The sequence below is a fragment of the Conger conger genome, chromosome 3 (assembly GCF_963514075.1).
Source record: "Conger conger chromosome 3, fConCon1.1, whole genome shotgun sequence".
Classification (NCBI taxonomy): Eukaryota; Metazoa; Chordata; class Actinopteri; order Anguilliformes; family Congridae; genus Conger; species Conger conger.
The window spans coordinates 77,116,505-77,143,452 of NC_083762.1; the positions used below are offsets into that span (position 1 = coordinate 77,116,505).

At 45.6% G+C, this 26,948-nt stretch overlaps 2 protein-coding genes across 2 annotated transcripts in view; both read left to right on the forward strand.

Moving 5' to 3' along the window:
- The first annotated feature begins 586 nt into the window (after positions 1-586).
- LOC133125221 (glucosylceramide transporter ABCA12-like) lies at positions 587-19,751 on the forward strand. Its single transcript, XM_061236976.1, has 15 exons — positions 587-824; positions 1,009-1,077; positions 2,236-2,329; positions 6,684-6,852; positions 8,062-8,183; positions 8,461-8,534; positions 9,645-9,824; positions 10,816-10,991; positions 12,192-12,304; positions 12,922-13,025; positions 14,041-14,163; positions 15,886-16,055; positions 17,171-17,301; positions 18,191-18,321; positions 19,280-19,751. The coding sequence occupies exons 2-15, from the start codon at positions 1,009-1,011 to the stop codon at positions 19,517-19,519; spliced, it is 1,896 nt and encodes a 631-aa protein (XP_061092960.1). The 5' UTR covers positions 587-824; the 3' UTR covers positions 19,520-19,751.
- A 527-nt stretch (positions 19,752-20,278) lies between these two features.
- The window catches only part of LOC133125220 (glucosylceramide transporter ABCA12-like), a 69,978-nt gene continuing 63,308 nt past the window's right edge, over positions 20,279-26,948 (forward strand). The window contains exons 1-4 of the mRNA XM_061236975.1: positions 20,279-20,486; positions 22,788-22,918; positions 23,351-23,468; positions 23,626-26,241. Of these exons, the coding sequence (XP_061092959.1) occupies positions 20,434-20,486; positions 22,788-22,918; positions 23,351-23,468; positions 23,626-26,241 (2,918 nt within the window). The 5' untranslated portion in view covers positions 20,279-20,433. The remainder of the gene's footprint in view (positions 20,487-22,787; positions 22,919-23,350; positions 23,469-23,625; positions 26,242-26,948) is intronic.

Here is a 26,948-nt window from a genome sequence, read left to right on the forward strand (position 1 = left end):
CTTTGTTGTACGTCGCTCTGGATAAGAGCGTCTGCCAAATGCCATTAATGTTACGTCATGTAATATTATAGAGCGCGCATAGGCTACTGTATACGTGAACGGTTGCTTGTAGACAACTGCAGTAACAGTAATTGCAGTTCCCTAATTAAACTGCGATTAAAAAATGGCGAGACATAAGCTAAGTGATAAACTAAGCCAAGTGTTGTTGAAAATTTTGTTGCACCCGCGCATCATTCACTTGTACACCGTTATAAAAAAAGGCTTTTTTTTTGTTAAGCCTACATAAACGACTCTTTCATCTTTCGAAGTGCTGATTGGGTGCTATTGTAAACCAATAGCTTTTAAAACCCTTACATCTTTGTGCAGCAAATCAGCCTTTCTGTTCTCTTCGCTCCCTCTCTTAGCGATGGGTCATTTTTTTTGTAGAAAAAATAAAAAGTTTGACGCGATCATATTACGTCTGACTTCGATAATGTAGGCGATAATGTAAGTGTGGACATACTATTAAAATAATATATAACGATGTCCCCCTCGTGTGTGCACTGTGCTCTCTGTGTCTCTCTGAGACCCGCCCACTTGAACAATATAGCCTACTGAAGCCTTAAGTGTCGCCAGTGTCTTTAAGCTACTTACCGCTCGCGACGTGTTAACTGTTTTCTAAATCGGCTGGGCTATATCGACTATATCTGTTTTCGTTTTTTGCCAAGAGCTTCATCTATGGAGACAATTGTATGCTAGGACCTACCTAGCGCAATGTCTCCACCAGGATCTATTTATTTTACTGGATATCGATAACGACAACTTTTCAAAGGAATCACTGCAAGGTAAAAAGCTATATCCACGTTATAGCCGACAACTTGTCTTTCACAAGACGAGCTCCGCCGGTGTATCTGTATTGGTGTCTACACAGGGCTCATCTGAAAATGAGACTTGTCTCAGTGTGATCCCCCCTGTATAAATAAAGTAAATTGATAAATACATTTTATTAATTCATGAATTTATTTACAGATGGCCTCGTTCTTCCACCAATTACGACTTCTTCTTTGGAAAAATTTCCTGAGCGTCATTAGACAGCCCGTAAGTAAAACTCCCTGTTTTGTATCAGTTTCTGGTCAGATCTCTCATGAAAATGACATTGATAATTTCCAGAAACCAACTGGTGAAATGGTGAAATGATCGCTTTTGAAGAAGGGGTTACTAATCTCCCGAAGATCACCTGGTAAAATTTAAGAATCGATAAAAAAACACGCTGCAGGATAAATAAGATGTATCCCGGTCTATAAAACATTTACCTGAATGTTTGTGGATATTTCATTGTGTTGTTCATATCGAACATTAGACCAGGGATGGACAAGTTGGGCCGTATCCGTTTCTGGATTTCGGACCAACTTCTCTTATTTCTTTAGCTCAATCATTTACATTATTTGTGATTTATAGCCACAAATATAAAATATCCGTAGTATAAACAGCAGCTGATAAATGTTGTCTTGTATTATAACATTTTATCCTGGTCTAATTTATGAGAGAATCAGTCTTGGTGCATATGGCTCATTAGCTGATTGAGCCAGTAGTGGCAGCAAAATCCTGCAGTCACCGGAAAAACATTCTCTTCAAATATACTCACTGAACCATACACACCTTTGGGACAATTGATATTACTTTCTCTGTAAATTAATAAGTGAGCAATTAATACATCTTAACATACTCGCATGAATAAGTATGTCAATTTATCAGCCAATCGTGTGGCAGCAGCGCAATGTATAAAATCATGCAGATACGGGTCAGGAGCTTCAGTTAATGTTCACATCAACCATCAGAATGGGGAAAAAATGGGATCAAAGTGACTTTGCCCGTGGAATGATTGCTGGTGGTTTGAGTATCTAGGAAACTGCTGATCTCCTGTGATTCTCACGCACAACAGTCTCTAGAGTTTGCAGAGAATGGTGCGGAAATGACAAAAACATCCAGCGAGCAGCAGTTCTGCGGGCAAAATCGCGTTATTAATGAGAGAGGCCAGACTGGTCAAATCTGACAGAAAGGTGACAGTAACGCAAGTAACCGCACATTACAACAGTGGTATGCATCTCTGAACACACAACCGCGTCAAACCTCTAAGTGGATAGGCAACAGCAGCAGAAGACTTAAAAAAAAAATAAAAAAAAAGTCCCGGATAAAGTGCTCATTGACTGTAGTGTTGTTCTGGCTCTGATGCTGCTTGTGTTGTTCTCCTGCTAGGCCTGGTCTGTGGCACTGCTAGTCTGGCCCCTGGTCATCTTCATCATCCTCGCCATCACACGCTCACAGTTCCCCCCCGTGCTGAAAGACACGTGTAAGTATGAAAGCTTGTGATATTCCCAAATTAAATATCCCTCGTGAGCTTTACATAACATTTGTCTGTACCCAGTGAACATGCCGTCAAGGCCAGAGGTGTCCGATCTTAATCGTAAAGGACCTACAGGGGTGTGAGTTTTTGTTTTAGCCCAGCCCTCAGACCCCTAATTCTACTTATCAAGGTCTCGATTGAAGAATAAGATTAAGATTGAAGAATAAGATTAAGATTGAAGAATAAGATTAAGATTGAAGAATAAGATTGCTTAATTGGTTGAATCCGGTGTCGTAGTGCTGGCCTAAAACGAAAAGCTGTTCCCGCACTGGAACTTTTGGGGTGAGATTGGATGCTCCTGGTCGAGGCGTTCAGGTGAAGACCTGTCTGCATTTAGGTGAAGAGTAGAAGCTTTCTAGCCAGAGAGGACATAGCCAGGCTATAAAAGACTCAGCTATTTTGGGGTTAATCTCATCCAGATGTCTGCTCACCCCTGGAGACATCGAGATTCTGGATTTTTCTTACTGGGTAGCTTTCACCCGCAAAATAAATTGGTGATTATTAAACAAAGTGATTATTTATTTATTTATTTATTTATAATATTACAAATTCTTGGTGCTGAACTAACCAATCTCTGTAAGATAAAATAAAAAAAATAGAAAGGACAAATGTTAATTGAATCCATTATGTTTGATTTGCTGAGATACACTCCTCCTTACTGTACAAAACTGTCACCGAGCCGTGCCATGTCCTATGGTATTCCTGCTATTCACTGCTTGAATAGAATCGATATCCTCCCTCCATTGACCTTATTTATGTAATAATTGTGTTGTTCCGTCTGTAACAAAACTCCTCGGTGCATGGAAATGCGTTGCCCGTGTTACTCAATGTATTTTCAATCGAAAGAAGCTGCGTTGCTCTCGGTTACCTCCAACGCGGCATATCCAAGAGGTAATTCGCTGCCGGCGCGGACTCTTAGAAAAGCCTCACAACAATCGGATCATGTCATGGTAGGCAGGGTGGAGCCACACCGTAGTCCTGGTTTCCGAGGGATTGTACTGGGTTAAAATGTCCAGGGTTTACTGTAGTTCAGAAATGTGTCTCTTCTGCGTCACCCAGGAAAGAGATTTGTATTGTTGACATGGCCGTGCCAGTCAATAGTTTGGACACACCCTGCCCTTTTCAGCATTTTCTGATGGATGTTATATTTCCTTTGTTCATTTGATAAAGGGGGAAAAGGGGGGAGGGTTACACCATTAGACTAGAAATTGTGAATACTGCTTATGGATGATTAATGTAGTTGATGTGGGATGTAATACAATAGAAAACACACCGGGAGTGATACCCTCAGGCAGTTGAGTTGGATAATCTGTTCACCCTGCGGCGAACTGCGTGAGGACAGCATTCGGGTCCGGTTCATTTTATTTTTGCCCAAATGCCTCTGCTGGTCTTTAGATGTAGCCCAAGGATTTAATGCAATTTGCTGATATTGTTATTTATTAAAATACTAAAATGGCAACTCCCTGCAATGGCTCCCTGTTCAGAACAATGGCCGACACAGGTTCGCTTTCCCCCCGGAAGGCTCTGCCGGCATTCCTATGACGCGTTGCTGATTGGATCTGCAGGTTTGAAGTGTGAAGACTTCCGTAAAAAGAACCATTTTACCTGACAAAGAACCCTTTTACTCGACAGGGTTGTTGTATGAAATCCATTATTTTTTTAATATATATATTTTTTGTGTGTACTGCATAGTTGTCTTTCGAACCCTCCCATCTTCCAGATACACATACTTTAGTCATGGAGGAGCGCTGTATTTGCATTGTGTTTCTACTTTGCCAAAGTGTTTAACGGTGTCCTTGGGGACATGGATAGCAGGTTCCTACATTACCTGTACACTTTGTTTAGGCCTTCCTTCCCCTAATAGCCTACATCTCCCAGAATTCCCCATGGAGCCCACCAAGTGGACGTTGTTTTTGAGCTGTATTGTCTTCATAAGAATTTTCCTTCATCAAGGAGGAAAGAGTGACGGACTGATTACTCAGTCACAGAATCTGTAATCCCACTTAAACCATGCATGTAGTGGATTCAGAAAGAGCTCATATTTGAACTAACGTGATCTTTATGAACCTTCCTACACTTGGGGGTGTTACTTAACTGCAGAGACAATTATTATTATTATTATTTTTATTATTTTTTTCAGCTGCTTTTTGCTGGGGGGGGCTCTACTTTTCTCTTTAAAATACATACCCCAAAGGTGTTCTATTGGATTAAAGTCAGGCAACATACTTGCTCACTCTTTCTACTTTAGAAAGTTTTGAGTGATTTTGGATCAGTGTGCTTGGGATCCTCTGGGGACTGGGAGCCAGTACTTCAGTATATCCGCTGGCATTCATGGTGCCGTCTATAAATGTCATCTCCCAAACACCTTTTGCACTCATACAGCCCCATATCATCGTTCTCCCACCTCCGTGCTGAGTACGGGGGTGTACTCACTTCTGTTGTATGCTGTATATCCTGAACTCCCATGGTAAAATGTTCAGTATTAAATCAACTTATGCTGGGTACATACGGCCCCTGTTAAACCCATGTGTGCTCTGTCCGAGTTGAGTCAGTGGACCCCAGTTCGGTCAGTTCTCAGTCATTGGGCCAGACCAGTGATAACCTTGGAGAGAAACTTGTGGGGTTATAGTATGCACCAGTTGAAACATGATGAAAAAATACTTGTCTGACTTGAATATCAACTTGCAGAAAAACCCAATGAATTAGATGTGTGCAAAACATAAACGGGTCATGTTCAGTGAATATTGCACAATCCATGCTCTACGCTTGGATCTCATTTCTCAAGGGCTCGTGACTCGTATTTCTTGCCGTGATGCAATGGAATTATGGTAACTAGTGAACCGATGGAAAGGAATTTGATTATATTATCTGATATTGTGCAATGTCATTTATCAATGTTGTTCAAATAAAGATAACATTTCTTGAACATCAATAAGTCTTTGAAAACTAACCCATTTCGTTGGCTAAAAGCACAGTCCTTACTATTTTCCTGAAAGCAGTCAAGATGGTGAATTGAAAAGGTATGATCTAATCTGATTTGATCTATTATACAGATTTATAATAGGAAATGTTAGGTTTGTTAATAAAATGAATGAAATGTAAATATTCAATGACTTGATTCAAAGATAACATATCATACAATATTTACTGTTAATTGGTAACGAGCTACCAGAAACATGATGCTTTAGAAATATTTATTTAACCATGTAACATTTAAGTTTGTAATATTTATTAATTTTTTATTCATGTTATTCATTTGAACATGCTAGTCTAAATTGTTTCGTGAGTATTGCATCTAATACTCCGTTATGGGGTGACATTGGCTCAGGAGGTAAGAGCAGTCGTCTCATTGGCTCAGGAGGTAAGAGCAGTCGTCTCATTGGCTCAGGAGGTAAGAGCAGTCGTCTCATTGGCTCAGGAGGTAAGAGCAGTCGTCTAGCAGTTGGAAGGCTGCCGGCTCAGTCCTGCCCTGCGTGTGTTGAAGTGTCCCTGAGCAAGACAACAACCCCCAAATGCTCCTGACGAGCTGGTCGGGGCCTTGCATGGCAGCCAATCGCCGTTGGTGTGTGAGTGTGTGTATGAATGGGTGAATGAGAAGCATCAAAGAAGTGCTTTGGATAAGGTGCATCTGTGCAATGTTGAAAATGTGAAACTTCAAGTTTTCTTTTCCGCATGTGATCCAAGCCAACCACATGTGGAAATCTCTGGGTCCTGTGACATTTGAAATTGTCAAAAAGGAAAATTTCACACACTGTTTTATATTTTTTCACACGGGAGACCTTCCTGTATGTTGTCCTGTAATGTTTTCATTACCCATAATTGATCAAGATAAGTGGCTCCAGCAAAGAACCGGCATTCACACAGCTATTCTACAAGGTTGTTCAGGTTTTTTATCCGTGTGATCACTCTAAAACTTGGAACCCTCGAGGTCAGGGGTTCCCAAACTGTGGGTCGGGACCCCATGTTGGGTCACTCGATTTCAGGATGGAGTCGGCTGAAAAACTTCTCTTTAAAATGTCAGTGCAGGCCGTTTCATGTTTTACATTACAACAGCCCAGCTATAATAAAGCAATGAGGCATGAGAGGTTGTGGTATAGGGTCGTGGCTAAAGGGTGTTGTTTGGCACCAGATGGGTGTGAGTGGGGTGTTGGAGTCGTGCGAGTGTGTGAACATTAATTTGGGGTCACATTTGGAAAGGGGTTCGGGAACCCCTGCTATTGGATTTTCAGCACACTTTTCCTGGGATATGATTTCCGTCTGCTAAATGCTGTAATCTAATGTAAGCCTTCTCTGCCTCCAGGCTATGTGGCCCCTCGGAACCTGCCCAGCTCTGGGTTCTTCCCCTTTCTGCAGACGCTCATGTGCCGCACGGACAGCGTCTGCTCCAACAAGTCCCACCTGCTTCGCTTCCGAGGCACGTCCAGGGCCGGCGGTCAGGGTCTACACTGGACTGCCGGGGACCTCCGGAGGTATGACCCGCTGCTACGGCCTTGCCCAAGCACCCAACAGCTCTGCAGATCTTATCATGGCCACAACCACCAACCTTCCAGGTCCCAGTCATGTACTTTAGACACTAGGCTACAGACTGCCTTGGCATTCGAGTAAAGATTTTGAGGGAAGTTGCGTTGTTCCGAGAGAAGTTTTACTCGCGCCAAGCGTACTTGTTCAAGCAGCTGCACTCTATGAAAACAGAAGGCAGCCGTATTACATCCACCATATATTCTGAAGTTACAGTCGGGGAGAACAGGGTCAGTTATGATACAGGGTGGATTGTTAGCACGAAATTGACGCAAAACCAGTTCGTTGAAATCTGAGGTGAATTAGGATGTGTATGGGGGTGTGTGTAATGTGATTTACAGCAGGTTAGCTTGTTTCTGATCGGGGGGGAAAAAACATCGGGTAACAATGGACCCAGTGTCACAACAGACCCCAATCTTCCCTATTGGTAAGTTATTCCAGCATATCTTGAGACGGATGCAAGTTGAAAGCTGCGTGCCTCCCCACCGATCTGAACTGTACTCCGCAGTCAGGAAATACTTTCACTGCAGTGCTCCTGCGTACTCCTTTGTTTATAATCTTACCTGTTTGTCACACAAAGAAAGAATCTGACAGCACGCACTCACACACACACACACACGCAGGAACACACGCGCGCGCACACACACACACACACACGCGCATGCACACAAGCTCAAACATAACCCCCAAATACAGAAGTATGTGTGGGGACGGAAAGCTAAGCCCTTTATTTGTATGAGATTGCAAACTAGGCATTTAAATTTTAGGCATTTGAAATCTACGTAACCGCTATGACACGTGTTTCTCATTTCAATTTAATGTGCCACCTTTTCTGTCAACTATCGGCCGAGATGAAGCTCGCTCAGACCGTACTCTGGCGTTCGGCTGCGTTTTTGGACTGGGCGAGCCCGGGGGAACCAGTTCCGCTGCTCCGCGGTTCGGGTACGCCTGGCATTCGGATTGCGCCACTGAGCGTGAGCGGTGGTGGAATTTTCCGGACGGTTGTATTTCTGCTCCCGCCGGTCGTCCCGGTGTTGTGACATCGCCGGTGCCGCTGACAAGTGAATGATGAGACTTTAGCTGATTGGCCGTTATACCCAGTGCTGTCTGTGTATGTTAAGGGACTGATGCCCCGCCCTGTTTCTGTCTCTGTGTCATAGGTTGTCCCTCCTCTCTTTTGACGAAGACCCTTTAGATGATCTCAAACGGCATGGCGGCCTGCTCGCAACCCCCCCAAACGAAGATGGCACACAAATGGCACATATCTGGCAAAGATTGCTGAGTATGGACCTTGAATCAAAACGAAACTGACTCGGCTGTATTTTACCCAAGTTGATTCCTATTTCCAGGAACAATGCACTATGCAAGAACATTTTCGTATTCTTAGCAGTAATCCCTCTTTTTTTAAATGTTTTTATTTTTCCAAAAGAAGGGCTCGTATGAGTGTGCAACATGCACCTAACTGTCTTAAATGAAGATGGCCCATTGTATCTTTAAACAATTAGTTTTGCATGTATTATGAACAACTGTAATTGTGTGATCTACTTTTTTTTTTTAAGATTCCAGCTATGAAGGTCTGCCCAATAAGACTGTCCTCATGGCCACCCTGAACTCGACCATGCTGGAAGACCAGGTGAGCTAGACATTAAAATAATCTTAAAAAGAAATGCAAAGACATACGGGTTAGGCTACTTGAGGGACATTAACTGGGTGTTGCTGTAAAAGAGCACGCGTGCTCGGTCAACCTGCCCTGTATGAATTATGAACTTAAATAAATGTTCAAAAGATCGTTCCCCACTCTCAACCTCTGTTCCCCCCGGTTATGGCAAAATAATCTGCATCCTTTCTACTAAGATGATTGACTGCCTTTCATTTGCCCTTATCTACAGGTACAAACAACAATATATTTTTTTAAACATGTTTTCAGGTCGAACTATTTGCTGTCTCTGAACCACACCAGTCAAAAGCCAGTATTATGTTTTCCCAGGCCTTTCTTTTGTGCCTTTTGTCGCCATGCCTTTAGATGGAAAGATTTGAAATGAGCACAGCCTTTGAAATTAGCGAGCATTCTCCTTCCACCTCGGCGCCTTTGTTTAGCATTTGCTACCCAAATAGAGAATGGAATAAGAATGCAGTGTGTTATCTTAAGCACAAAACCTGTGCACAGGTGTAAATGTGGCTACGATATCTAACCAGGCTTCTCACCAGCATTGTAATTTAACCTTTACCCTTGGTTACTGTGACGCGTATTACTGGGTGAGTTCAACCAGTTGACCAGTTCAGACCAGCTCCATACGCAACACGGTTTGACCAGCTCAAGCTGTGTTCTCAAATGGCTGGTAGCTGTATTTTACACTGGGGAACATTCCTTTGGAACAGGAGGCGTGCTGTCACGCTGTTCTGTCCTTTTCTTTTTGGTTCATAATGTTTTAGAATAAAAAAAAATAGGAAGGAAGGTCAGTAGAAACCTGAGCTTGAATTAAGTTGTAATTGCAGTCAGATCTGGGTCAAATACATACTTGTTTTGGATTAAAATACTTTCCCACACTTTGCTGAGCTTGTCTGGTGGTGTATTGGCACCCATGAAATATTATCAAAAAGTACAAACCTCACAGCCTGGTGCTGTTGGATGGCTCAGCTCCTTCAGGCAAGATGAATTCGAGCAACAGGAAAGTATTTGAACCCAAAACTCTGTTCGCGGTGGTGGAGTTATGTTTGAAAGGTGTAACCTCTGGGCCCACAGGAGGTTCTGAACGCCATGCTGGCCTCGGTGAACCTGCTGAAGAGGTCTCTGTGCAACGTCTCTCTGTCCCTGCTCGGCGATTCAGCCCCGCCCTCCGTAGATCCCCTCACCTACGGCCTGCTCACTTTCTGCAGGACCAACGACACTCTGCTGGAGGTCCTCCTGCTGACCATCAACCAGGTGGGGGCTGCGGTGCCGGACACGCCCGCCAATCGGTGCTCTTTCACACACGTGTCATGGCCGCGTGCCCATAGTTCGGTCACCTCATCCACAACGGCATGGCCACACCCACATATCTATGGTCACACCCACTGACACGCCCATACCTCCTGACATATCCACGTGTCCCGATCTTTCCCTCAATTACTTGCCCACGACCTGTGACGGAGCCTAATTTCCTGACAGACCCACGTTTAAGGACACGGCTCTATGTCCTGGGAACATACGATGTCCTGTGAGGACATGTTTGTTTATTTATTTTTTTCATGGTGCTAGGCCTAGGGTCACACCCAGAAAACTTAAGCGGTACCCGCAGGGGAAGTTGTGTTTGCATGTTTTCCCTGTGTCTGCGTGGGTTTCCTCTGGGAACTCTGGTTTCCTCCCACAATACAAACGCAAATGCAGGCTAGGGACTACAGATGAAAATGAGCTCATTAGCTAACTCTGGCACATTCACATTGATGTGGAAAATGTTGATTCATATGCTCTGTCCCTGATAAATAAAATAAAATAAATAGATAAAAAGGTGGAGGTATGACTCTGGCGGCTTCTAACTTAAAGCTCATTTCCTGGTTGTGAAATGAGATGGTGCTGACTAGTGCACGCAGCGGTCATTCATACCCATTTTCAATGTAAAGTCAATGGTACAATTGCGGTCTGAAAAATGCCTCCCCATGTGCCGATTTTCTTTAAGTAACTGTGTTATTAGGACAGTAGAGCAATGCTTTGCGGACGAATCGGGGACAGATCACGTCTCTCTCTCTCTCACACGCTTAATGGAGGAGCCGCATCGGCTCAGTCTCCGGCTCCAAACTTTACAAAATGGCGGCGCCGTCAACCTGAAAAAAAAACACTCTTTTTCACTGGCCCGTGGATCGTAAGCGGGCGGGGGCAACGTAACGGGTGCCTGGTCCACAGTTTTGTGCAGTCTCTACTCCGGTTCCTGCCCCAGGTTGTGACTGAGCAGCTGCTGAACGACCCTGTGGAGCTCATGAACACGGTGGGAGAGGCGGTGTTGCTGTATGACCAGCTCCAGCTGCTGAACCCTCTGTGGGAGATGGCCCTCAGGCTGCCCCAGCTCTTTGGACCCGACTACTCTTTTCCTTCTCTCCTGCGTGACATCAAGAGGTGAGAGAGGGCAGAGGTGTCTGTGTCTGTGTCTGTGTCTGTGTCTGTGTCTGTGTCTGTGTCTGTGTCTGTGTCTGTGTCTGTGTCTGTGTCTGTGTCTGTGTCTGTGTCTGTGTCTGGGCAACTGTGTGCTTGTGTGTGTGTGTGTGTGTGTGTGTGTGTGTGTGTGTGTGTGTGTGTGTATGTGTGTGCTGGTCTGTGTGTGTGTCTGCGTATGGGCACATGCGTGCTTGTGTGTGTTTGTGTGTGCCTATGTGTGCTGTTCTGTGTGTGTATGTGTGGGCCTGTGAGCATTTTTTTTTTCTGCATGTGGGTATGAGTGTGTGTAAGGTGTGTGTCTGTGTGTTCTTGTGGGTATATGTGTACAAGTGTGTGTATGTGGATGTGCAGAGAGAGAGAGAGGTTATACACTCACTGAGCACTTTATTAGACTTAATTTTCAGACCCATAGGTCTTCTGCTGCTGTAGCCTGTCCACTTAGAGGTTTGACACATTGTGTGTTCAGAGATGCTCTTCTGCATACTACTGTTGTAATGTGCGGTTATTTATGTTGCTGTCACCTTCCTGTCAGCTTGGAGCAGTCTGGCCCTAACGCAACACGTTAATGAGAAACACGTTTTTGCCCTCAGAACTGCTGCTCACTGGATGTTTTGTGTGTGACACCATTTTCCGTGAACTAGATACTCGAGTGCGTGAAAATCCCAGGAGAGCACATTTATTTCCCATTCTGACATTTGGTCTGGGAAATGGCTGATCCTCTTGACTATGTCTACATGCTTTTATGCATTTAGTTGCTGCCGCATTACATTAATGGCATTTGGCAGATGCTCTTATCCAGAGCAAAGTACAGTTGATTAGACTAAGCAGGAGACAATCCTCCCCTGGAGCAATGCAGGGTTAAGGGCTTTGCTCAGGGGCCCAACGGCTGAGCAGATCTTATTGTGGCTACACCAACCTTGCATCTCCCAGTCATGTACCTTAACCACTGCGCTACAGGCCGCCCTGATTGGCTGATTAAATATTTGCATTAACAAGCTGGTGTATAGGTCTACCTAATAGAGTACTCACTGAGTGTATATGCATAGACATGCAATATGACCATGTTTTTTTAAATTTAGCTTTCGTTTTCTGTGAAGATAAACCCAAAACCCGCTGTGCGTATGGAGCTGCAGATGCGTTTGTCTCTTCCATGCACTGTAGGACTCTGATCTCCGTTCAGAGAACTTTCCCTCACGTTCCCGTTGCCATGGTGATCCCGGCCCTGGATCAAGCTCTCGACTTCGTGCAGTACATGTACAACTGGCCTGGCCAAGGTGAATCATTGTGTGTGTGTGTGTGTGTGTGTGTGTGTGCTTGACAAGTATGTTAACATATGGAAAAAGGGTTGAGGCTACTACTATCATTTCCTGTGTGGGTGTATACATGTGTGTGTATACATTACCAGGGCACTGCAAACTGCAAAGGTAACTTTGTAAACTGGTAAGTAAATGCTATAGGTTATAATTGCAGTTTTGCGCGACATTGTCTCAGGCAGTAAGAGCAGTCGACAGACCTAGCCACCCTGGGTCTGTCGAAGTGTCCCTGAGCAAGACACCTAACCCCCAAATGCTCCTGACGAGCTGGTTGGTGCCTTGCATGTCAGCCTATCACCATTGGAGTGTGCGTGATCAATTGTACAGTGCATTGGATAAAGGTGATGTATAAATGCAGACCATTTAGAGTTGTTTAGTATTCAGAGTATTCTAGCTGCCGACCATGGTATACCGATCACTCTAGGAATCGTCCGTCCCTCCAGGGTCTCCTATGCACTTGTCCCTGCTCACGATTTTGCACTTTGTTGTACATCACTCTGGATAAGAGTGTCTGTTAAATGACTGTTGTGTAATGTAATGTACCTGGTACTCTGGTTTTGCTATGTGACCACGCACAGGTGTCTATATTAATCTGAGTCAAGTCCTTGCGATTCCGTCAAACACTTCCCTGTCCAACACGGAGGAGACTGCCATCAAGTCGGTTAAGGTCCCATTGCCTTGGGTAGGCCCCATTTCTTGTTATGATACTATCATTTTTTTCTTTTCTTTTCTGGGGGGGGGGGGGGCGGGTGAAGTAAACATATTGCTGGAAATAAACAAGGTCATTGAAATCAGTTGTGACAAATGGCATTTGCAGCATCATCATACAAACGGGTGGCTGTTGCTTAAATTTAATTGTTTAGTGGAACCTTCTCCACAGCTCTGACTTGCTTTCTAATAGGGATATAAGTAAATATACAATATTGCCATGACGATATGACTTGCGATTGAAGCGAGCACAGTTCTAATGTCTTTCTGCCTTGGGTGCACTGCTACCATAGACCCCAGACAATGAATAGCCTATGCCCACTGAATTAAAATAAGGCTAAATAATAGCATTATTTTTGACATGCTATTATTGAACATGAACAGCCAATCACTTTAACAGAGCATGCATTTAAATAAATACTATTAATCGCAGTTCAAGCAGTTTTGCGATGCGTTCATCTCTCGATGTGGGTAAATATAGGATATATCGTGCAACCCTACTTTGTATGATGTTAGGTCCTGAGAGGGCTTTATTGTTGCTTGTGGTTTTGGTGTGTGTCCTCCTCTTCACTGTAATGCTAATTTAGATCACGGAGACGTACTATGTAAATGCTATTCATTCATGTGCTTAAAACAGTCATTTACTTTTGATTGACACAATGTGTGGCACAATGCAGTCTGTAATGTCTTAAACTTAAACCTTTTTCCAATAGAAGTCATTTTAAAGCTGAACTTAAAATGGTCGCCGAAAATTGGCACGTAAAGTAAATCTTATCGAAGTTGCAGTTAAATGTGAACTTGTAAATGTGTGATTTATTATCAGCGGACCAGTTTCTTTGACTTTGTGCTATGTCCATTGCTTTCATGAGGGTGATGCATTGTGCCTTTATTTATTCATTCATTTATTTATTTATTTATTTATTTTTGTCTCCACGCTGGTACATGGTGTCTTTTGTCATTTGTCGCATTGTGACTACATTTCCCATTAGGCTGCCGTGCTGATGGACTACACGACTTTCAACTCCTATGTGTGTCACAATGTGACCAACTGTAATGGGGAGAGTCTGGATCGGCTGTTTGGATGGATTAAACAGGACCGGGTGATCCTGCAGGTAAGGACTCCAGAATAGAGTGGGTCTGTACGGGCAGAAGCTGACAAGGGCAGATATTTCTGTGGAAACGGGCAGAAAAACGGGCATTCTGGGCCAATGTCATTAACTGACATTTGTGTTAGCATGATTAGCATCAATTACTGATGACAAGGGCAGAAATGCAAACAAGTCTCCATGTTAATTTAGGCCCAGACATGTAACATTTGATTTATTATGATTTATTTATTAGAAAGCAGAGACCATCAATATAGAGAGAATTAATCTCTGTATGATTTCCTTGTGAGTTTGTCTGGTAAGCATCATCAATGGAAAATACATGAGAGATCCAGGTCTCAGAAATAAAGTGACACTGGAGGTACATTTTAGTTCTTCAAGGTTCACATTTCCCAAATGTAATGTTCTCCAACCATAAAAGGTACAAATAAATTATTTTGCTGGTTAGGGGTTACAATTTAATGTTCCTATAGGGTACTGCCCCAGCGACAAGCATTTGTAAATGTTTAGGCACTTTTCCTACCTTTATTTCTGAGAGTCTATGGTACCTCCGACAAATTCACGTCGTCTCTTAATGGCCCACCATTTTGGCTATAACCTTCGTCTTATGTGTTGGGTAATGACACGTTCGGTTGAAATGTTTGGTTCAAAGGGTGACACATACACAGGGGAGGAGGCGGTTCTGGCAACTTTTCTCGTGAGCTATGAATGCTCCCACAGCTTTTAAAATTGCATTTCAAATTCAGCGTAGGCGGCTAGTAGTCTGCGGGGAGGGGGCATTTGAAATTGGACGAAGCACTGATGATCCTTTTGGTCTCATGCACTTTCCACAATGTCGGATTAAGTCAAATCTCTGGTTCGGGTTTCTTTCTTTTGTCCTTTCTTTGTTTCTACGTTTCTCTCTCTTCCTCTCCCCGTCTTTCTTTCTCTCTTGCTTGCATGCTCTTCTTTTTCCCCATGTTTGTCCCAATTTCATTGAGGTCTCTTGGGGGATTGTTACCTTAGAGACAGTTGATAAGTAACTATGGGACAATGCACCGGTGACTATAGCCACAGCAACAGCTCCAGGTATACTTCCACCAGTTTGGTGCCATGGGGATACTCACCCAGGAGAAGAGGTGGACTGTAATTATTTTCACTGTTAACAATGAGACGAATCCTTGCCTTAATTAGTAATCGGGTAAAATAATCTGTGTATTGGCAAAATACCTTTCAAGTGAAAATGGCTTAAATAAACCTGCAGTCTTTTGTTTGTTATGATTGTCAAGTCTTTCCCGTGCTGTTCAGGGTGAAAAGTCGGTCAAAGGTCGGTTAAAGACCATCGAGACGGCTATATTTTGTTAACTTTCTGGCTGACTAGGGCATAGCCATGCTTTATCTGGGTAATACCGGAGCTATATAGGGGCTAACCTAGTCATTCAATTACGCATTTGACCCAGATCTACTTGTGACTCACACTACCTTGTGACTGACTCTCTACCTCTACCTTGGGGCAGCCTGTAGAGTAGTGGTTAAGGTAAATGACTGGGACACGCAAGGTCGGTGGTTCTAATCCCGGTGTAGCCACAATAAGATCCGCACAGCCGTTGGGCCCTTGAGCAAGGCCCTTAACCCTGCATTGCTCCGGGGGAGGATTGTCTCCTGCTTCGTCTAATCAACTGTACGTCGCTCTGGATAAGAGCGTCTGCCAAATGCCAAGAATGTTGTTACAACCCTATCTCTCCGCAGGTGTTCCAGGCCTGGAGTCAGAAGGTCTCCTCCCATGACATCAGCTTTGTTAATCGGATGCTGAGCAGTCTTTTGAGCGCCTACAGCCCCGAGGCCGAGGGCCGATTCTCCCTCCCCACCATGTCCTCCTACAACGGCAGTGGTTCGCCGAAGAGCCTGGGAGAGCAAATGTAGGCACCCGCTGAACCGCCGTTCTGTTTATACTGGAGCAGAGTCGCTCAGCTCCAGTCCTCGGGAGCCACTTGCCGGGCCGTTTGTCTTTCTTTCTTGTGACCAGGAACTCACGCACCTGGTTGAATGACTGGGCCAATCAAATCGCAAAAAAAAAAAAAAAAAAAAATTGTGTGTGAGTTTTCTGGTTACAATAGAAACTGTCTATGGGAAGTGGCGCTCCTGAGGGCTGGAGACTGTCATCATTGTTGCCTGAATGCGCTTTTGGGACTCGCGCTGCCACTGCGGGAGCATTGCGGCCTACTAGGACAAGCCAGGGGGGTTTCCATGGGAAAGCTGCAGGCAGTAATGGGTCTTGGCCCTGGGGAATAGGCTGGATAGGGTTTCAAAGTGGTAAAACAGGTATCCATCCAGGTACATTGCTGAAACTGAAATTGTATTGAAGTTATTAATTAAATTATATGTGTTGTATAATTAAATGTGTTTATTTATAAACTTTTATTTATACATGGTAGGTTGACTGCGCTTTTGCAACAATGCCCTGTTAATTACCCCCCCCCCCCAAGTAGCCTAATCTTCAAGTCTTTGAACTGTGGGAGGAAACCGGAGTACCCGGAGGAAACCCACACAGGCACAGGGAGAACACGCAAACTCCCCGTGGCCGGCTCAGTTGTCATAACAACCTTATTACAGAACATTTGCATCGGTAATTATCAGCTAGCTTCCAGGCCTTGAGCTCGTGACTGCATCCACTTTGGCAATGCGTTCTTGGTTCATATTCTTTTGTCATACCACGATTTGTATAGGCCACCGGGCCAATTATATATTGCCTAACTATGAACTGGCCTTAAATATGTTATCGGGGGTAATAGGGATTGGTTAAGCCTTACTGGTGACTGATGGGCAATGAGGTCTAGAGTTCGCCGTGGACAGATCGAGGGTAGAAGGCAACTGGCTATCCTCCTGTCTTGTCCCTTGCAGTTTGGAGCTGCACACATCGAAATTCAAATTCAAAATTGAATTTAGTCAAGGCCAAGGCTTAATCTTTTTTTTTTTTTTTTTTTTTTTTGCACTGCAGCCTGTCATGTTTCTCCCTCTCGCTGCCTCTCCTCAGATTCCTGGACGTGGGTTCGATGGCCCTGGATCTGCTGAAGGGTCTCCCAGGCGAGAGCATTGTCCGCACTGCCCTAATGGTGGCCCATGGCTCCATGGAGCTGGCCACGCAGATCCTGGAGACACAGCAGGGTACGTGTGTGAGCTGCGAGTCCGTTCCGGAAGCTTCCGTGTTCCAGACGGATTGCATTTCAGTTCCTTCTCAGGGGCTTCCATCTCAGGCTCAGAGTGCGGAAGAGGCAGTTCCTCGCTCTTGAGCACCTGGTCAAATTAAGCCACATCTTGTTCGTCCTGTGAATTGTACTTTTTGTAACAGCCCTTTTGTCGTCAGATGATGCTCCTGTTCCTGCCCCTCTTTGCGATCCCCCTTTCTAATAAACATTTGTTTATTTCATGGGCTATATCTGCAAAATTGAAACCATGAAACCTTTTTTTTTTTTGGGATGTGCCTGGGCGCAAGGGATCTCACAGCGCAGTGAAACAAAGTCATTGAGGCGGCATTGCAGTTACAAATGAGAGAACTCTACCAAGGACAATGCTTGTATTTCTAATGTTTATATAATTTTTTTGTTTTTTCCTCCTGACACCTTCGTTGGAATTATGTGAAGTCGGCACAAAATTAAACTGAGGTGGCCACCTCAAAAATCTCTCCAGTCTGTTTCTGCCACTGCTGTGCTGTTTAGTGATTTGAGGAACTGCAGTGATATACGGTACTGGCTTTTAACGAACTTCACGTTGATGGTGCCTGAGGGGACTGGGGGGGTGGGGGCACATCTTGACCACAATTTCCTCCGTGAACACAGAGGTAGCATCACAGATTATTGCCCCGCTTTGTTCACCACTGGGGAACTGCATGAACCTGGAAGTGGGTTTATGGTCACTTGAATACACATTTACGTACAAATCGTGAAATCTACGGAAATACTGCACAGGTGTCATTCATGTTCTCTGGCAGGATTGTTCACGGCATGAGCATTGATGCGTCTGACCAGTTCCCCCTCTGCTTTTCCCCCTCACACAGAGCAAATGCAGAACATTCAGGACGATGGCAGTCGCCTCATGAAGCTGGTTTTGGCCCTGATGGAGGATGAAGCTTCGGCCAACGCCTGGGCCAAACGGGTCATGGGTTCTGTCATGGAGACCACCACCCAGGTGAGAGCTCCAGGCGCTGTATTCCTGCCTGTGATTTCTGCCTTATGTGAAGCACCTTCTTTTGCCTTAAGCGTGGTTAAGACACCACCAAAATGAACCTTCAAAAGGGGGAAACGATATTCACTTATGCGCTTGAAATACCAGCTGCCAGCGTGAAATGCCAGCTACCAGCTGTTTCAAAGCATAGCTTGAGCTGGGCAAACCATGTTCACTATGGAGCTGGTCTACCTGGTCAACTTGCTACCTGCGGTTTCAAAACCTAGCTTGAGCTGTTTTCTTCAGCAATATTCTGCTACTTCAGTGACAGCCCTGCTGTAAAATCCAGCTATGGCAGCTTGACCAGCTTGAGGTGGAAAAGCTGGTCTAGCTGGGTATGTGCTGGTCGACTAGCATGACCAAGCTGGTCATAAAGCTGGTCTAGCTGGGTATGAGCTGGTCAACCGGCTAATGCAACACCCGTTGCCGTCGGCTCTGGCCTTTACAGTGTTACGATTGGGAGCAGTGAGACTTGCCCAACAGTAGTGACTTTACATCTGTGCAAACCCTCCATGCATTTTTATGCATTACCTTCGCCTCCACGGCAGTCATTATTCCACAACAGTAGCAGACCGCCTCGTGGTGGATTATCCCTTATGTTACATTACATTAATGGCATTTGGCAGACGCTCTTATCCAGAGCGACGTACAACAAAGTGCAAAGTGCATACCCATAATCAGGGATAAGTGCGCTGAAAGACGCTGGAGGGAAGTATAATTTCAACTGCTACCTGCACAACAAAGATAAGGACCAGGGCCTAGTTCAGTTTAATTTTTTTATCGTAATACTGCAACACGCAAATGTATGAACAAACCGCTTACCTAGCCGAACACTGCTTACCTAGCCGAACACTGCTTACCTAGCCGAACACTGCTTACCTGGCCGAACTAAACATGGTGATATGTCCTGCACGATCTACAGGTGCTCGTGTCCCGGGAGCCTGTGGAGTGCGGAGACCTTCTCTCCCGTTGGGACTGGCTCTCCAATCTCAGCTCCGTGCCCCGTGAGCTCTGGCACGCCCTCTTCTGCCCCGAGCACAGCTCCAGCTTCCTGGAGGCCCTCGGCGCTCAGTGGACACCCGTGACTCGAAAGGTGTGTGCGCCGCGGTTTTGTCAATTCGTCTCGAGGGAGAAGCGGCCCCGCCGCATTCCAGCCGCCTGAGCCGTCTTTTTAAAGAAACGACCTGAAGGGCGAACCTACGTCATTCTCGCTGGTGCAGAGTCATTGTTGTTTTTTTGCGTAGATGGTGTGTGACAGTAGCCAGAATCTGAGGGCTGGCATGTGTTTTTGGAGTAAACGGGCTGATCTCTGTTATACTGAATGCCATACCGGTCTACCTGACGGAAGGTCACCTTCAGAAGTTCAGTTCAGTGTCGCATAGGTAGGGCTGACATTAGTGGGTGTGTCAAACTGTCCCTGAGCAAAGACACCTAACTGCCAATTGCTTCCAATGAGCCGGTTGGTGCCTTGCATGGCAGCCAGTCACCGTTAGAGAGTGTGTGTGTGTGTGTGTGTGTGTGGTGTGTGTGTGGTGTGTGTGTGGTGTGTGTGTGGTGTGTGTGTGGTGTGTGTGTGGTGTGTGTGTGGTGTGTGTGTGGTGTGTGTGTGGTGTGTGTGTGGTGTGTGTGTGGTGTGTGTGTGTGGTGTGTGTGTGTGGTGTGTGTGTGGTGTGTGTGTGTGTGTGTGTGTGTGTGTGTGGCGTTAACCACGTTGTTTCTGCAAAGGTCGCGGCAAAACCTTGACAGTTTAGAAGCCGGAGCTGAACACGAGGATTAGACGGGAGACATGTAATCGTCGCTGTGTGTGGACTGCCCTTGACAGCTGCATTGTTTACTCGGGAGGCTCATTCCAGGGGTTTAAGGGTAGGGGTGAAAAGTGCTCTTTGTGACTGTGACACTCTCCGGCTCGCGCAGGTGCAGGCTCTGAGGGGGGCGCTGGCCGGCAACGTGACCGCTGACGTCACCGTTCCCACGCTGCTGTCGGACTGGCGCCGTCTGTCCGCGACCGCCCAGCGCTTCGGGCAGTTCCTGACGGAGTGCTCCCGCACTCTGGGCGAGGGCGACGGGGCGTCCTGGATGCCCCGCCCCGGCAAAGGCGCGGTCGACTGGCTTGGAATTATCAAGGGGAGGTGAGTGAGCCCCGAAGCCCGGCCCAGAAAGCAAGTCACAGGTCCACTGAGGATTGTGGTTAGCCTGCATGCGTAACCCTTTGAAGAGCTGGTTTCCTTTGTTATTTTTAGTCTTTCGGGGCTCTAGAACTCCACTGCTGTCAATCACCGGTAGTGATTGTCACATCAGCATTGGAATGTTCGGTTAAGAGCATTCTAACCACATATTTGTGACCGCGCACTGTAAAAGGTGAATTTACCCCGAAGTTCTTTTTTCATCGTCTTCTTGCTTCTCGCGCTTGCTTGCTGTCCGTCCATGAGTCTCTTGTCCAATAAGATCCGCAGAGCCGTTGGGGCCCTTGAGCAAGGCCCTTAACCCTGCATTGCTCCAGGGCAGGATTGTCTCTTGCTTAATCTAATCAACAGTAAGTCGCTCTGGATAAGAGCATGTGCCGAATGCCAATAATGTGATGTAATGATGTTTCTGGTATGAGTCCTTTTGTTAGTTTCATTGTACTCGTGTTTACATTTTTCCTGTGTTCGTTTAATTACCTGAAGATTCTTTTGCTACTTATATCAACGCCTCACTGTTTTTCCTGCACCCTGTGATTTATTTCTCCACACTTGTCACACGTTATAATAGGAGCACGCTTCATGAAATTGCTGTACTTTTCCGTACATTTCTCACCATTGACAACTGAAGGTTCAAGGTAGGCCTACTGTATCAAAAGCCCATAGATTTAAAATGTAGTAGTTTCAGTCACCTTACCCGTAAGTAGTAACGTGATGAAAAGTTAGATTTACTGGGAGCAGATCATAACATATAGACAGATACGACAGCACACATTTGTACTGTATGTGTTGATGTTACTGTATACCAGCCTCAGCAGGCAAAGTAATCTTCACATTCACACCAGCTTACACAGCTATCTGCACAGGTATCACATCTGCTGCACGCATATACTGCCATGCGCTATTTAGTGTCCTGTGCGCTTCCATATGACATACATGTACAGTGGGGTCCACAAGTCTGAGACCACCAGTGAAAATGCTTCTATTTTGCATTCTTTTCTAATTCAATTCAACATTTTCATTACAAATTATATTATCAGCATAACAATTTTAGTGAAAATTTGAATCTTTTAAATGAATTTCAGAATTACTACATTTGAAATTTCAGAATTTCTTAGTACTTTTGCTTTAATGGCAATGCGCACTCCAGCAGGCACGGAACTGTACAAAACCTGATGCTCCATGTTGTTCCGGCATCGGCTGACAGACATCTTGTGATGTTGCCGAATACTTCACTTTTGTCAGTCAAGTGCCTCCATAAATGTTCAATGTCTCAGACCTTTGGACCCCACTTTATCTCTGTCATCAGTGCTTTCAATCTGACATGCTCTCTCGTAGCTAAAGCAAAATACTGAAAGACATTATTTTTAAATGATGTCTATAAAATAAATGTATCACTTTTCCAACTTTTTTCAATGTAGTGTGTTAATATTGTAATATTGTATATTTAATACTTACTACAGGAGGTAGTGGGAGTAGAGAAAATAATTTTGTGTGTAGTAGGCCTAAGAAAAACAATTATAATAATTATCATTATTATCATTATTTTTCAGCTGCACACATTTAAGCATAATTGAAAGCAAAGTACATTGGATTAGATTTTTCCTGGCAAAAGGATTTAATCGGGGAGCTTTCACAATGTAACGGGTTAAGAGATTTTGCCATCCGAGTCTGAGGTGGGATTTGAACCCTGGCGTCTCACTCGCCCAAACCTTTGGTAGAGGAACGCGTTACCAGTCGGCTAAAGGCGAACTCGCCCGTAGCCAAGGGCAACGGCGTTCTTTTGAATTTGAGGGTTACGTCATCGGGGCGCGTTGTTGCGGTAACCTGCTCTGGGCCTTCGCCGCACTTAAGGGGCGGATTTCGCCAAGCTAACAAGTTACACATACAGGGTTCCATAAAGAACTAAAAAAGGTTCCCCTATGGCAGGGGTCGGCAACCCTGGTCCTGGAGAGCCGCAGGGTGTGCTGGCTTTCGTTGTTACTTGGCATTAATTGATCAATGAAAGCCGTTGATTACACAGTTAACTCACCTCACCTGGTTTCTTGGGTCTGAATCGGTTGCTTATTTTAAGGTGGAGACGAAAGCCAGCACACCCTGCGGCTCTCCAGGACCAGGGTTGCCGACCCCTGCCCTATGGAGACAACCCAAAGAACCCATTTTTTTCTGAGAGTGTATATATATATATTGAAAAATAATTCTAAATAATAATAAAAAAATTAATTAATGAATCTGCCTTCCTGGACTCAGGGGCCTGGATGCGTTTTTTCAAGCGGGATCACAGCTGGAGAAGTGTTCTGCGTGGGCTGACATGGAACCATACTTCCATGTGGCCTATTGGATCATGAACTTCCAACCCAACATCACGGCACCTCCAAACTGTAAGTCTGGACTGTAACACACACACACACACACACACACACACACACACACACACACGTGCACATGCATGCACATATGTATGCACACAGAGACATATTGCGCACACACAAATGTATGCATGCGCTTTTTAAAGGGCCAAACAAATTAAATTCAACTATATCTTAGTTGTATTGTACTTTACACAATGCAAGATTGTCACAAAGCTGCTTTACAAAGTGCCCAGGCCCGAGACCCCCTCAGAGCAGGCCTAGGGCGACAGTGGCAAGGAAAAACTCCCTGACTAACAGGAAGAAACTTCTGGCTGGCACTGGACAGACAGTGAGTTTAAACAGTTGGAACAGTTACACACGTCATGTGGTTCTCGGAGCTAATCGACTTTCCTTCCTGCTCTGCTTTGGTTATCTGTGTCCAATGGCCCTGTGTTACTGTAGGCACTGTTGACCAGGATACTATGGTCCTCCTCTGTCACACCGGATTCACCTGGGAAGGATTTGTCCCACTGGCCACTTCTCTGATGCAGGACTTCTCCAAGCCAAACACATTGGCGAGGTAAGCGAAATTTCAACGCATCACTGATGGGAGTTATCATTTAACTTAAATAATGGCGTCCAATAAATACATTTTATTTATTGCATCATTAGAATGATACATTGTTGTATTGATGTGTAAGCAGTACAGTACTGTCACAATCTCTCCTTGTCTGTAGGTTGGTTCAGGGCTCACTTGCCTTTCTACGAGGTGTATATGGGCAGTTTGCCGTTGAAAAAGCGATGAACCAGCTCAGCTCCCCTGACCTACTGCCTGGAGACGGAACCATTCAGAGCCGCCTGGGTCATCTCATCCAGATCTTGGACGGAAACCTCAAACTGCTCTCGAGCATCTCACCCCAGGAGCAATTTGACAGCCAGGTCTTACAGCCTCTGCTTCAGGGAGCAGTCGGGGCCCTGGGCCTGAAGCCTCTGGAGGCACTGTGGATGCAAGGCCATCTCAATGCCTCTGACATAATTGGTGCCGTAATACTGACAGCTCAAAACAACCAGCAACTTTTGTCTTTTTTTGACTTTCCTGTGAACATGACAGATCCGTCCGTGGCCGAATTGGAGGCCCTGGTCTTCAAGTGGCTGTCTGTTGGACTGGAGGAGGGAAATTTGTCCCTCCCCCTGTCCCTCAGCATGGCCGACGTCCTGCTCTCCTACACTGCTTCTCTGAACTCCACGGACCTGGACTACATCAAGTCTCTCTGTCCCCTAACCAACCAGAGTGTATCTGAGGTGGTCATGCAAGCCATACAGGTACTAAAGCAGGTGATGGAGGAACCAGGAGACCCCTCCGTGGTAATTCTAGGGTACCTGAAGCAGATGCAAGACTTCTTGATCTCTGCCATGCAGTTGCATAACTACACACAGCTTCTCGGGGAAAGCCACATGGCCCCAACACAGATTGATGACCTTCTTCCAGGATTCCTGGAGACCATCCAGCTCCTACAGGGCTTCAACATGACAGGTGATTCCACAGACTTGGATGCCATCCTGAGACACCTGAGTGGCCTCCTCCCTCCAGAGCTCCACCCAGTGATGAACCAAACCCAAGTTCTGATTGGACGACTATCTGCCTGCACCACCTCTTGGTTGGATTGCCCTGCCAAAGTCTCCCATGCCTTTGAAGTCCTACCTCAGGCTGCAGAATTTATGCAGCAGACAACCAATGGGAGTGCTATCTTCCAGTTGCCCCCTGGATATAACTTCTCTAGTCAAGAAGACCTGCCCTTTTCTACAGCTGTGGATCTGCTGTCCTTGTTGCTGTGGTCAAACGGCACCAACACATCCTGGCCTCTAGGGTCCAAACAGAACACTTGCACCAAGGCTATACACTTTCTCCAGCTGGTCTTATCCACGCCCAATGTCAGCCTAGACTCCTTGCAGGAAGCTCTCCGTGCCTCCAACCTCACCCTTGGGGAGCTGGATATGATCGCCACGGCGGTAGGGACTTATAATGTATCTGCTTTGCTGGAAGGCCTCATGGGCATCATGGAAGTTCAGCAGTGCTTCCAAATCCATCCCCAGGACGTGTCCATGAATGGAGGAAACCCAAAACCGACAGATCCCAAATGCATTGTAGAGCTTGTTATGAAGACAACGGGGTTCCTTCAAGGCCTCAACATGCCCAAGGAAGGCCAGGGGGAGTACATGGCTCTGCAAACCTTGATCCAGTTCTGGGCCTCTGAGTCAATGGAGGAAGAGGGCCTTGGAATGATTTTACAGGCTGGAGATGACCCATGGGCCACATCCATAAAGGCTTCAACTAGCCTTCTGGGAAATATCCAAGAGAACCTACGTGAACTCTTCCCACAATCCTGGCCACTGATCAACAGTGAAATCCAGTTGCTGAAGGGCCTACTTCATCTTGCCAATCAGAAGTTCCCATACTCCACTAACTACCAGATGGACCACCAAGTAGCCACCCTAGAAATCATGCGGTGGTACCTGACGAAGTTGCAGAATGTGACACAGGGCAACAATGCCTCCATGCTCATTTACCCCATGATCAGGATGGCTGAGATGCAGCTGGCAGAACAGGTGGCCCAGAATGAGTTCCAGATTTTCATAGCAAAGGCGACTGAGGACCTGATCCGGTCAGTGCAGTTCCCCTTGAATGAGACAGACTTCAACAAAATCGATCACTATATCATTCGTGTGATCCAGGCTGAGCTAAGTCTCTTGAAGAAAAACCTTGAACTACAGAAGGAGTACATTGCGGATGACGACGGACAGGAGATCCTGGAAGTGATTGATGCTCAAGCTACGAAGTATGCAAAGATCTTTTCTCATTGGCTGAGGGACACCCACCTGAGCTCTGTCATTGGCAGCATCATCCAATGGGATGCAGGCCCTCTGAACAGCACCACCCCAGGGCCGAATATTAGCCGGCTGTTTGACGCTTTCACGCCCTTCCTTTCAGGGGAGGAGCAGGCTGTCTTTGCACTTGTGGGTCGTGTCTCGCAGTTGCTGGAGCGCGCTACGCTAGCGGCAAATGAGGAGGACTTTTTGGAAGCCATTTCGGATGCAGTGACGATTATCCTAAGGAACGTCAGTAAACTTCCAGACTCTCTCACCTCGAGTTCTCTGCAGATCTTCTTGGGGTCTCTCCAGCTGATTTTCAATCCCGACTTGGACACTATGCATGCTGGTCAGCTCATATCGAATGTCTACTGGCATGCTGACGCCCTGATCCAGGCTGTCGCCCCCCCCAGAGTCTCCTCTGTCCTTCTGCTGATGAGTCGGTATGCCGCCAAGTTGACTCTGGGGCAGAGCTGGAACGAAATGTAAGTGTTTACCTTCAGGAAGCAGACTTGCATTATGAATTAAAGGTATAATAACAGAGTGGCACTGATGGTGCAGTGGGTAGCACTGCCGCCTCAGAGCAAGGAGGTCCTGGATTCGAATCCCTGTCGGCCGGGGCCTCTCTGTGCGTAGTTTGCATGTTCTCCCTGTGTCTGTGTGGGTTTCCTCCAGGTACTCCGGTTTCCTCCCACAGTCCAAAGACATGCAAGTTAGGCTGATTGGAGAATCTAAATTGCCTGTGGGTATGAGTGTGTGTGTACCCTGCGATGGACTGGTGACCTGTCCAGTGTATATTCCTGTCTTTTGCCAAATTTATGCTGGGATAGGCTCCACCCTCCCGCGACCCTGTTCAGGATAAGCAAGTTAAGATAATGGATGGATGGATGGATGGATGGAGGTATCATAACAGTATTTTATGTAGTGGTAAGAAAAAAACCCCAAAAAACTGGGTCAATTAAATGGCACAGTAATCCTACTTGACCAGTGATTCTGAGAGGGCAGTTCATCTCAGACAAAATATAATCCCCTCACACCATCAACCTGGCTTGTGTTATAGCGCATTTTACACACCTATACTGTATACAATATTGTTTCTAGCACTCTGTCAACACCCCAGTAAAGCTACATAAAAAATTAAAAAAAAAAAAAGAATACTATTTGTTGGCGACAGAATCAAAGGTGAAAACAG